The sequence below is a fragment of the Fringilla coelebs genome (genome assembly GCF_963513975.1).
Source record: "Fringilla coelebs genome assembly, chromosome: 2".
Classification (NCBI taxonomy): Eukaryota; Metazoa; Chordata; class Aves; order Passeriformes; family Fringillidae; genus Fringilla; species Fringilla coelebs.
The window spans coordinates 73,389,600-73,401,678 of record NC_140029.1 but is presented as its reverse complement, the minus strand read 5'-3'; the positions used below and the strand labels follow the sequence as shown (position 1 = coordinate 73,401,678).

Genomic DNA, 12,079 nt, shown 5'->3' with positions numbered 1-12,079 from the left:
TACCTGCTCTTGGTTCTGCACCTTGGAAGAGTAGTTCCATTATACAAAAATAGTGAGGCCAATCCATTTGTAAAATGACAACAAACAAAGAAACCCCCAAAACTTAGCTCTACCAAGGTCAGTGTATCCATGGTGGTTGGTGAGAAGTGGCCCAAAACAGGAAGCACACAAGACAATATAGCTGTTTTGCATTGCACCCACCTCTGACTTTCAGGTTCCCCTGCTTTCACAAGCACACCCCTCCCACAGCCACATACTGCCACGCACTCAGTGTTTCCTGTGTATCTCCATTGGAGTAGGGACAACAGAATTAAGGCATCAGTGCCCTGGATGGGAATGAGGGGTGCCTAGAGGTTATGTGCACTTTGGATGTAGAGTCTCTACTTGAAAAAGATTTTTCTAAGTTCCTACTTACAATCTTGCCTAGCATTCACATATAGACTCTCACTTCACTAAGAAAGGTTAAAGTGTTTGCCTTTTATTCAGAAGACTTGCTCCATTTCCAGGAATACTTTTCCATGTCCTTGAAACCAGACAGACTCTAGTCTCATAACAGCACCATGAGTCCACTACAAAAAAGCAAACAAATCAAAACCAAAAAAGTTCCATGATGTGATACAGTATAAAGAAACAGTTAATACATTAGAGAAATAAACATCTACATAAACTTATGTAAGTTGCTATAAAACTGACAGTAAGCAATGAAGAGATTGGTGAGATTACCAGGTCTGCTAGCTGTTTAAACAAGTCTACATAGGCTGTAACTATACTCTTGTGTTGTTTTTAGGCAGGAGTTTGAACTCAGAATCTAGGTACCTCAATTTTCCACACTGGTGGGCTTTCATACAATTCCCCTACAGCCAGCAGCGTGTATGCAAGCGTCTCAAGTTACCTGCCCAGACTCAAGCAGCACTTGCAAAGCTGTGAAGATGTACATAGCCTATTGCTCTCTCCTCCCTATGAATATGGTATTACAGGGTTCATCTGCATATGCCTGGTTAAGAAATAAAACACAGTCAGTCGTGTACTATAACACCTTAAGTAACATGAAATCTTAGATTTTAGAAAAATATTTTAATCATCAGTTCACAAGTAAAAACTATCACTATTACAAAACATCTTGTAATACTAAAATACCTAGCTTGGAAAGAGTTTTGTTCTTATTGCTGTTGCATTTAGTGTTCAGGAGCTGTGTCAGCATGATGGTAGCAGTGGGCTTCCCACTTGTCATAGTCAGCTTGTAAGGGTACTCACAGGAAAGTGTATCTTCCTATTTAATCCTCACACAATTTTCACATGTTTAGGCTGCCCTAACTTTTCCCAGACATGTACCTACTCAACATCTGACACTATGCATCAAAACCTCACCCAACTTTGTTTCATACAACAAATTTCATTTGCAGCCTTTAAATAAAACATTCACTCCAAAAAGAGTGAACATCAGCACTGGCACCACCTTAGCTACTTGTAAACCCTATAACTGTGTTCTGGCAGCTATCAGATATTAACTCATTCATTTCATTTTGTTTGGTTTCTTCCTTATTCTCATGGTTGGATTGCTGTTTTGAATTTCCAGCGTTTCTAGACCTTCTGAGGAAAAACTTTGCCAGTAAGTAACATAATTCAGCCACATTTAAAAGAATGCAAATGCTGGACACAGCAATCATGAAAATAGTGAACACGGTCTTTTCAGTAGGTCGGGAAACAAAGCAGTCTACAGTGTTGGGGCAGGGCCAGGCATTACACTTCATTAAGCGAGGCATTCGGAACCCATCGTACATGAAATAAAACGCGTACATGAAGACTGCTTCAAAGATCAGTCTGAAAAAGATGCTGCTGGTGTATGTCCACCACAAGGAGCCCTCAATACGAAACCTCTGTTTCCTAATTTCTTCGATGTCCTTGAATTCACATTTCTGGTCTCCTTTTCTGAACTGCCTTTTCTTCTCATGCCTCCTGTAAGCCACATGCATGGCCACTAGCAGCGCAGGTGTGGAGACAAAGATCAGCTGCAGGGCCCAGAGTCTGATGTGAGAGATGGGGAAAAAGTGGTCATAGCAAACATTTCTGCAGCCAGGCTGAAGCGTGTTGCAGACAAAATCATCTTGTTCATCTCCCCAGACTCTCTCTGCAGCCACAACCAGGATCATGATACGGAAGATGAAGAGGACTGTGAGCCATATCTTCCCGATGCTGGTGGAGTGCTTGTTTACACCTCCCAAAATGGTATGCAGAGCTCCCCAATCCATGGTCTTGTTTCAGTCCTCTGACCTAAGACAGGACAAATAAATAAAACTAAGATTAATCAAGACAGGAAACAAATACCAGCAAGCATGTGGTTTAAAATAAAGGCAGTATCATAATTGCAGCACATCCACTGGCTGTGGTAACGTTCTGTTGACGCAGAGGGCTTACCTACAACTAGTCACACATGCTAACCTAATCACATATCAGCAGGTAGTATTTCATACTGGATTACACACATGGCACCACATTCATTTGACTCCTAGGTGTATTTGCCAATGCCACATTAAGTAAGAAAGACAGATGGGAAAATTACGAACACAGCCTTAAATTAAAAGATACTCTTATCAAGCTACTAGAAGTTGTAACAAAATGATAGAAGATATCAGCCAAAAGTAAGGTAGATGTTATGTTAAAAAATAACATGTTAGACAGAATTCCTATATAAATCAAAGCCAATGGGTTTATCCTTATCTTTAGAGTGTAAATAATGATTTGAATACATTCCTGCAATAAAGACAGACCTTGAGCAACTACTGCTAATGCTTTGCACCTTCCATGAGAAGGTCTGGATAACCTGCATTCACCAGTTTAAAAAATGCGACTGCATTCGTAGTCAAAGCAAACTCCACATTAGCTTGAAGCAAGGAGGTAAAATCCTGGTCATTATCCATCTCCAGTTGGACATTTAAAATCAATGCTTAAGATTCATACCAAAATTGCTTTTCTTTCCACTAACTACAAGAAGGGCAAGTGGATAAGGGTATAAAGCAAGGGTAAATGGATAAGGACTCCTCCATTGTGAATGCATGTCATGTTGGAGTTATAACACAGACTTTATTAGTCTCATAACACCAACTTTATTAGTCCTAGATTAGGGGAGATATTCTGGAGGCTGGGAGAGTGCTACAGTCAATACCTGAAGAGTTCAGACAGGCCAGCAGTAGCTCAGAGACTTTTTCAACAGAAGAATATAGTTTCCAGCAGGTGAGTTTCAAAGTACTATGACTGTAATGAATTAAGATTTCACCTTTCGGCCTCCTCAGGCACACCAAAATTGTCTGAATTTTTGCAGCTTCCACAAACAGCTTTCTACAGAGAGCATTCAGAGGCATTCCAGCCAATCTTCCCACATCCCTCCACTTCAGATGGATTTACAGAAAATTAGTTTGCAAACTACTGTGTATTCAAGAAACTGGCACTTTTGCCTATCAGCCAGGACCCTCTAATAGTGCTCACAGATCTCTTGATTCTGGAATTGCTCATGCAGGTTTTTATTTCACAACTTTGTTAATATGTTTCTATCTCAGAGCACATATTTCTTTGGCATTTACAGCATATAGCACCAATAAGCAAAATCATCTTTTCAAAGTTGCTTTAAAGAGCAGCTACTGGCAAAAAGGTCATCATAGCAATCACAAGATCTTCCTGACTCTGAGCTGGATCACACCACATGAGGAAGAAAATTATGACAGTATTTTGTAGTTGTCTTTTACGTCACACTCCCATTCTGAGTAATGTCAAAAACCTTCCTGGTTTACAGTGAGATACATATAATCAGTAGGCCACATGCTTTGACTGAGTATCAGTCAAAGTACACAACAGCTCAGAGAAAATGAGGACACTTAATTGTTATGCAACACAATGGTATCTTTTCCTTGAGTTATTGGGATTCAAATGTAATCTCCCTTCACTAGTTCCATAACCTACATTTCCCTCAGATCCTGCTGGTTGACTGTGTGGGGTTATACTCCAGGAGGTGAAAACCAAGGGGGAGATCCAAGACCTCCTCCAGATTGGAGAGAACCTTTCCTGACCCTCCTTCAGGATGCACTATCTATATGGGCTATTTCCTCTGTATGTGACTGAAACCACACAAACAGATTTACCTTGCTATCCTACTAGGTTATTTTTTTCCAAGAAGAAAGAGTCTTTTTTCATTAGCACACAGTTCACAACTAACAACTAACTCTAGAGTTAACAACCTATGAGGACACAGGAAAGACGCTTAATACCAGAGAACCTTACTAAACATATCAGCTGGATTTTTTAACTGTTTCCACTCCTTTTCTATCATCTGACTGATTCTTTCAGAATTTTCCTTTGCAGTTATTGCATTGTTAAACAGAGGGACAGTTACAGAGGGAGAGTTTTTAGAGTTCTCTGGTACTATTACACACACACATGGCAATTACAGTACTTATAAAATGACACTACAACTAAGTACTATGACTAAGTACTAGAAATACTTATGAACATTTGAAAATAAATCCTGTAGAAGACTGGCACCAGGCAAACAGCGGTATTACACACATTATCCACCTATCCTGTAACTCCTCCAGAGTCCTTACTTCTCCCTCCCTGTCAACCATCTTCTTAGAGTGAAAAGGCTGTGAAGTGAAACCTATGTATCTGCTCCTCATAAGCCCTGTTTATTAGCTTCACATCTCACCGCACACCACTAGTGCTGCTATTTTGTCATAATTTCACATGGATTTGTTTCCTTCTCCCTGTGCAGAGGGAGATTCAAAATACAAGTTCCCCAGTGTATACTTAGCTCAAGAAGCTCCCCTAGTTCTGTTTTCTGCTAAGGTCACACTGCAGCTCATGTCCTGTGACTTTTTGGAGGTGCATTATAAAGCAGGCAACTTGTCCGTAAGTTCTTCCCAGGACTAGTATGTTTTGGTTGGTTTGGTTTTTTTTTAACCTAATTCATTTAATCAATCTGCTTAACAGTACAGACCCACAGATCATCTGAAAAGGAGAGCTACATAAAAAAAAAACAAACAAAACAAACCCACAACCAAAACAAACAAAAAAGAAAACCCAAAAAAACCACCAACAACAAAAACCCCAGGCTGCAAGTTGCAAAGCATGGGTAAGAATGAGCAGTCAGCAGGAAAGTGGCATTGGCAACACTCCTCTTCTTCTGACTAGCTCCATATTCTCTGAGAGTATATTGTGCTTGTTAAGCCAAAAATCTGTACTTCAATTCTAGGAAAGACACATCTGTATCTGGATCAAGAAAGAAGAAAAAAGCCACCACACTTTGAAGAGGCAGTCTTTTGTCCTGAGTCTCCTGGTTACATTACATCTCCTTTCCAAAAAAGCCTTTGTCTCCTATCTGCCCAAACACTCCTCCCTTCACCCTTCCCACACACCTTACCAAATCTTTCAGCTATCTCTTCAGCTCCTCCTGCCACTATTCAGTGTTCTTCCCACTGCTTGCTGAGCAAGTCACCAACCTTTGCCCCTTCTTGCTCAGAGCCTCTCAGGCTTCTTTTGACACTGGTGGAGAGTCACATGACTTCTGGACTGCTCCCGAGTGCTACTGATCAGACCAGTGAAGTCTCACTATCTTCTCCTTGAACGATTGTACTGCCATATCCAGGCATCCTGAATGCCATACAAATACTCTGGCCACAGTGTTTCCTACTAGCTGGCTTTAAACAGTTCCCCTCAATGCAACTTAAGGGATCCAGTAAAAGCAATTCAGACACTGCCAAAGTGTCTTCCCCTCTCTAACAAACAGACACAGTGATCCAAGCAGAATTTAAGTTAGCCAAGTATGACCTTTCAAACTACTAAAGCCACCAGTGCAGATCACTCCAACCGAACACCCCATCAGGGCTACTGTACTGATGTGATGGCTCATTTACTCTTTACTCACTCAGAACCTTGATCATAGGTTATCTTTCTTTCAAATACTTGCTTTCATTTTCACTAGCAAGTAAAATATTAACAGCCTTGCAGACCAAAGGAGAAGAAGGCAGGAAAATGACATCCCATTAATGGGTTGGTAAGTCCTATTTTAATAGGGACAGTCCAGATACTATTTCTATGTGAGCAAATCCTGCCAAATGCTTACAGAAATAATAGTATGTAGATAGCCAAGGACTTACCTAGTTTGATGGTACATCAAAGGCATGAAAGCTTAAGTGAATTCTGGGAAAAAATGTGAAGTAGGAATGAGGACAGGGATTGGTTATAAAGGAAGAAACTTGGAAGAACAGAAGACAGCTGAAGTTCGCGAGGTTGAGTAACTAAGCATTTAGAATAATTTCTAACAGGGGAGTGCATTAAATGTTAAATTCTCCTTCACAAAAATTGCAACTGGGCACGAAAATAAGCTTTTCCAAGTCTCCACACAGATCTGTTCTACTACCAGCAGCACCTTCTGTTTCATTCAACAATTAGAGGACCACAGTGGGATATGGTTGTTACAGTTAACAGTTAAAAACAATCATAAAAGATCACCACACCTGACTGAAAAGTTAAGTTACAAGGGAAACAGTTCTGTATGATGACACAACACAGCTACACAAGCAGGTGTTTCATTTGGGGTTTATTTTTTTTGTTGTTGATTTGTGGGGTTCCCCCCCCAGCAAGCTAGATAGCAGCAAGAGAAGCACTCCAGCTTAACTCCTTCTGTAGTTCTACAGCTTATGGGCAGTATTTTGAGCTCTGTGCTGCCATGGCTAAACTGCCTTCTACTTTAAACTAGCTCCTGTAAGCCTACATTAAACCTCAATCACAGGACGGTGCACACACCCAGTGCAAATCCCTGCAATTCGCAACACTGAGGACAATCATCACTGAGCTCCCCTGTTTATGACTACAGCTGGCTTGTTAACAGAACCCGTTTTCCTTTGTTCAAGACTGTTATACTGGAAATTCATCACTCAGTGGCTAAATGCACAGCTGGGATACAGTGAAGGTGTAAAAGCAACAGAAGATGGTGTCTCTATCACGTACATATATGGTGCTTGTGCTATACGATATTATCGAACAAGAAAAAAAATAGTCAAAAGCAAGTATGACAGTATCTGCTTATGCTACAGAACATCTAGGAGTCCCGTTCAAGAAGAGGTCCACAGACCCCTAATTTATGCACAAATTCAGACTATGATTATACCCTTCTCATCTTCAGTATGGATACCAATTTATTTACTGTACTGGATTTACACAGAAATTTAGAGGGTATTCACGACTCCACTTCCATCAGAATTTTAGTGTACCGTGCGCCAGGAGTTCTCAGTTTGGGGTGACTTTCCACCACTTTCAGCAGTGCCTCTGGATACTGATAAAAAGATCAGCAGACTGCCAAGAAAAAAGTCACTTCATTCCATGTGGGAATGTGTTAACCAAGATAATCTTTAAGCCAAAAAGCACTGGTCTCAAGTGTCCCTGCTTACCCCCCAGGTGGGGACAAAGGCAACTCACATACCAAAGAGAAGCAGTTTAATGCAGAACTGTTGCCACAGAAAAGCTTCAGAACATCTAAACTAACAGAATTAAAATCATTACCAAAATTTATGACTCAACTTCGCACAAGAAGTACTGCTGCACGTTGAGGTCCAACATGCATTCAAATGTGCTGCTGAGCAAATTTCCCTTCAGGTGTTGATTTCAACAGCTGCACTAGAACAGGGGCTCATAGGGGGAGGTGATAACAAGCACCGAGGTGTCCTAGAGCTGCATAATGCTGTGTCATTACTCAGATTTGAGGAACACCCTAGTCTCTGTTTCAGCAGTTTTGCATCAGCATGCCTCCACCCTGCCAACCTGGCATCTAGTTTACAGCAAGCACTTAATTGCCAGTGTGTAGATTTCGTTATTCCTATTGCTGAGCTAGTTTTGGTGCTGTACTACAAGAACAGCAGCACTGTCAAGGCTGAAGCAAGAAAGCTTCTAATAAATACAGATTAGCATCTTCCAAAAGACAGCATCCTTCCATTTCACCAAGAAAGGTGGTTACACAGGCTACAGCAATCACTTGCTAACTTATTCAGACTTCCTACTTAATTTGTCAGTCTGTCCCATACCTCAGTTTCCCAGACACTAAACTGGAGATAACAAAAATCTCACAGGGCTGTTCTCCTGTGAGAGAAATGCTTTACTGCAATTACAAGCTTCACAGGCTCAATGGACCAAGACAGGTAACAGTTCAAAGCTGGAAGCACCAAGCTTGAATTCAATCATCCAGGATATTTCTGACACCTGAAAAAGAATGCAGCTCCCTACATTGCTATAGATTTAATACAGAGTTCAAAATGCAAGAAAAAGCTTTGAACTTAGACCTTGGCAACTAAAATCCTTTAATTGGTAGCTTCCAGCTATTTTAATTTTACAGCAGTAGATTAAAAACTTCAAGGAGTATGCTGCTAGAAGACTCTAGAATATCAACAAACTCTACTTCTTTCCTAAAAAGTTGGAAAAGATCAAAGGAGCAGCCAAACAATCACAAAAGCCTGCGCAACTCTCCCTAGTAGCTCTTCAACTTTGTTCTGAACACTTATCTCCGGATCAGAGTGGAAACTGGAGAGGAGAAGAGCCACAACAGAGGGATTACAGTATATCTGATTTGACACAAGAACAGGCAAAGACTATTCTGGAACAGGAAACCTCTGACAGTTGCAGGTCTGAACACTGTGAGCATTGTTCTTTCCTTCTACTCAAGTTTAGGAAAACAGGAGGCATTCTTTGCTCTAATTAAAGCCAGTATGAAATCCAGAGAAATCCAACAGATTAGGACCCAATTTGTATGTAGTTAAATGTTATTAAAAAAATTATGCTACTTAAATATCAAGAGCATTTGAGGGTTCAGTTTCTGCCCACAATGACACCCTTACGACTGTCCCATATTCATGTCCTCACATAAGTTTTAAGCCATTTTCCAAGGATGCTTGAAAGCATTCATACCTATTTCACCAGCTTGCAAGTGTAACTGGAGATTCCTATCCTCCAGAACATCTCTGCACAAAATTCATTCCACTCATCCAAAACAGGAAATCAGAGGTCACACTTGAAGACATAACAAGACAGCACAAGTTCTATTGGAGTTTAGCCTGTCTCAGCCATTTTCCCCTGTAAAACTTTCCTTAAGTGTGCTTAAAGCTTCTTACTTTGGAAGAAAGCTGAATTCCCGAGGACTAGGTCTCCACTGATACAAGTGTCCTATTTCCCATAAATCATAAAGAAAGTTTTAGAGGTACTGCGCCCTGCTTCTGGTCATCAAAATATTTTTTTAGTTATGACTTTTTCATGTTACTTTTTCTTTTAAGACTGTTACCTAATGCCTATTTCCATCCTCCTACACCTAGGCAGATGTCTACATTCCCTCTACAAGTCTCTCCTTTCCTCTAAAATTAACAAGCCTCTGTCTTCTTTCCCACAAAACTCAAACCCTTTTGGAAACATTAACTAAACTTATAAACACTAACATTTTACCGTGCATTGTAGCTTTCCTTGAGCATGTATTTTGTTATTTCATTCATCAAGAATAAAGTCTCTCCTTTTTAAAACTCTATTACAGGAAGAAATGCAGGTGTAAGATAAGGAATAGAAGTAGTTTCAACATTCTTTTATCAACTGACAGGAGATGTGCTTCTCTTTTTCTACATTCCTGCTGTTTTGACAGCATGTTATCTCACCTCATATATCATCACTTCAAGCTTTTCCTTACACAAACTGGTATTTAGCCAGGGAAGAGTCACAGTTTTCCTTCCTCATCAGTCATCATTAAGTAACAATTAAAATCAGCAAGGAACAGAACAAGGGAAAACATCAAAAGAAAAAAACAGCTTCAACCCATGCTCCTATTACACACAGTGTCTGGGATCACTGATTTAACTGCAAGTGTTAACAATAATCAACTTGTAAAAGCATCTTCTTTACTCACAAGTACCCACAGAAGTTATGAAGTGACTGTGACAAACTTGCACATATAACTCAAAGTGCTGTTATTTTTCCAGTTACTAAGATAGCCTGCTATACATTTTTCAATGTACAATTACTTTTTTTGCAAATAAAAAAATAAATAAGGCTGCCCAAATAATCTACCTGTGCATCAAAGGATGCAAAATAGCAACACTGTCATAGGCCTAGCTTCAGCAAATTGAGAAAACTAGCCCTGTCAGGACAGGATCAATTTCTCCAGAGAAGTATGCTAAATCATGGGGTTTTACAGTTCCATTTTTAAGCTCTGAGATACATAATCCTACCAGTTATGAGACTAACAGTTCTGGGGACCGTCTGAAGTCACCTAGAAGCACTGACAGGCAGTACAGATGTAACCTCATGGCTCCGAAAATGTGCTGAAAAGCCCGCCTGGAAATTTACATTGCAATGCCTAGTTGACACGTGGAGATACCACCTTCTTCCAGGCTGAGGCTCGCCTCACCATTGCCTTGCTCTCTAAGGCAGATCTAACCCAACCACACACATCCTTTTGCCTACTGTCTTTTCTCTGGGGCTCCTCAAAGGATCTATCTGGCAAGCAGGGTTTCCAGGCTACGCAGTGGAGGCCAAGAAACATTACAAATTACATAATTCCTTTAACAAAATTAAGGATGAAAATATATTTTATTCTGCTTTTGACTCAGTGTACACACATACGCTGTGGTGATCCCAAACCAATCTGGACCCAAACCCTTAGTATTTCATGCAGGACACAGCCATTAATCAAAGTTATAAAACCTGGGTTTAAAAGAGCTTTCTTAAGAAAAAAAAAAGGCCACTTCCTTCTTGCAACCCTCTGTCTGTTGTCTCAAGAGTATTTTCAGGCCACATGGTGAAAACTAATGGGATACAAGGCAAGGAAATCATTTCCCCTGTTGAGAACGGGGGAGAGATTCTTCAGCATGAGAGACTGTGAAAGTAACACCCAGTCTAGGAAAGCCCGATGACAGAAAAGCCAGTCATGCCCAAAACATGCCCAGCTCCTAGCTAGTGCCAGGCACTAAGCAAGCACTCCTGCCCTTACTCCAGAACGTCCTTCATGTTTTATTTAAGGCTGTAAGTACTCATTCTTTGTGCGATCTTATCCAGCCTCGATACTCAGAAATACATTTATTTCTGACTCACACCTCATTTCCTACTCCCCCTGTAATTCTAAGGAATGTTTCCAGCGTGTGATCAGACACTCACAGGACCTGTCAGTTTTACTGATGCAAGCTGTTTACCTTCCCGCAGCTCTCTTAACATCTGTAGGCGTGTCCGTGTCGCAAATTACCTGTAATTGCAGGAACCTTGATTTTGCTTGCTGTCGTGGCTGGTCGTACGTACTTCACATAACGCGCTCACAGAGAGCTGCTGGGGGGTGAATAAAGATTTCGCCCTAAGTTAAACGCGTAACCAACAGAGACACCAGCGTTCCCAACCAAAACTGCTCGCGGGCTCCCAGCACTCCCGTGACGCTCCAGCCGGGGACGGGAAGCGGAGAGCGCCCATGCCGAGCAGGGTAAATCCTGCCGGGGCAGGGCAAAACCTGCCGGGACAGGGCGGGCAGCGCACACGGCGGCTTCGCGCCCGGCCCCGCTCTCTCCCCGGCGGGCAGCGCCACCAGAGCTCCCGGCGGCGCCGCCGCAGCCCCGGCCCCGCAACAAGTACGGCCTCAGCTACCCGGTGGGAGCTGCCCCGCCGCTCCCCTTCCCTCCTTCCCTCCACGCCGCGCCCCTCACCTGCCTCAGCGGGGCCCGCTGCTGAGGGGCGCTCACCTCGCCGGGAGCTCCCGGCGCCGTGGCCGGGCTGCGCCGATCAACGTGGCTCCGCCGGTGGCTGCGGAGCGGGCGGCCCCGGCCTCGCCGCCCCGGAGCTTTAAGGTTCCTCCCCGTTCACCTGCAGCCGCTTTTAACCCGCCCCTCGCCCGCCCCCGGCCGCGCCCCGCTCCTCCGGCCGCCGGCGGGAACCCGGGGCGGGGCCCGGGCCCGTGCCCGTGCCTGCTGCTCTGCCCCGCCGAGGGGGCTGTGCCCACCGGGGCTTCCAAGGTGAGGAGTAAAGAGTCAAAATATGGGTGGGAAGGGCTTGTGTCCGCCCTGGGGCTGCTTCCTGCCGC

The 12,079-nt window shown here is 42.7% G+C and overlaps 1 protein-coding gene across 2 annotated transcripts; it reads right to left on the bottom strand.

The window, feature by feature from the left end:
• Window positions 1-481: 481 nt before the first annotated feature.
• On the bottom strand, window positions 482-11,851 carry LOC311166209 (gap junction beta-6 protein). 2 transcript variants are annotated; one of them, XM_084226064.1, is made up of 3 exons: window positions 11,742-11,851; window positions 11,258-11,334; window positions 482-2,271 (listed from the first exon to the last, which is right to left on the bottom strand). In XM_084226064.1, the coding sequence occupies exon 3, from the start codon at window positions 2,247-2,249 to the stop codon at window positions 1,458-1,460; it is 792 nt and encodes a 263-aa protein (XP_084082190.1). In that variant the 5' UTR covers window positions 2,250-2,271; window positions 11,258-11,334; window positions 11,742-11,851; the 3' UTR covers window positions 482-1,457. The 2 variants fall into 2 exon arrangements, with proteins under 2 accessions (XP_084082190.1, XP_084082189.1); XM_084226063.1 differs by having other exon boundaries at window positions 11,258-11,337; window positions 11,706-11,823.
• Window positions 11,852-12,079: the final 228 nt, after the last annotated feature.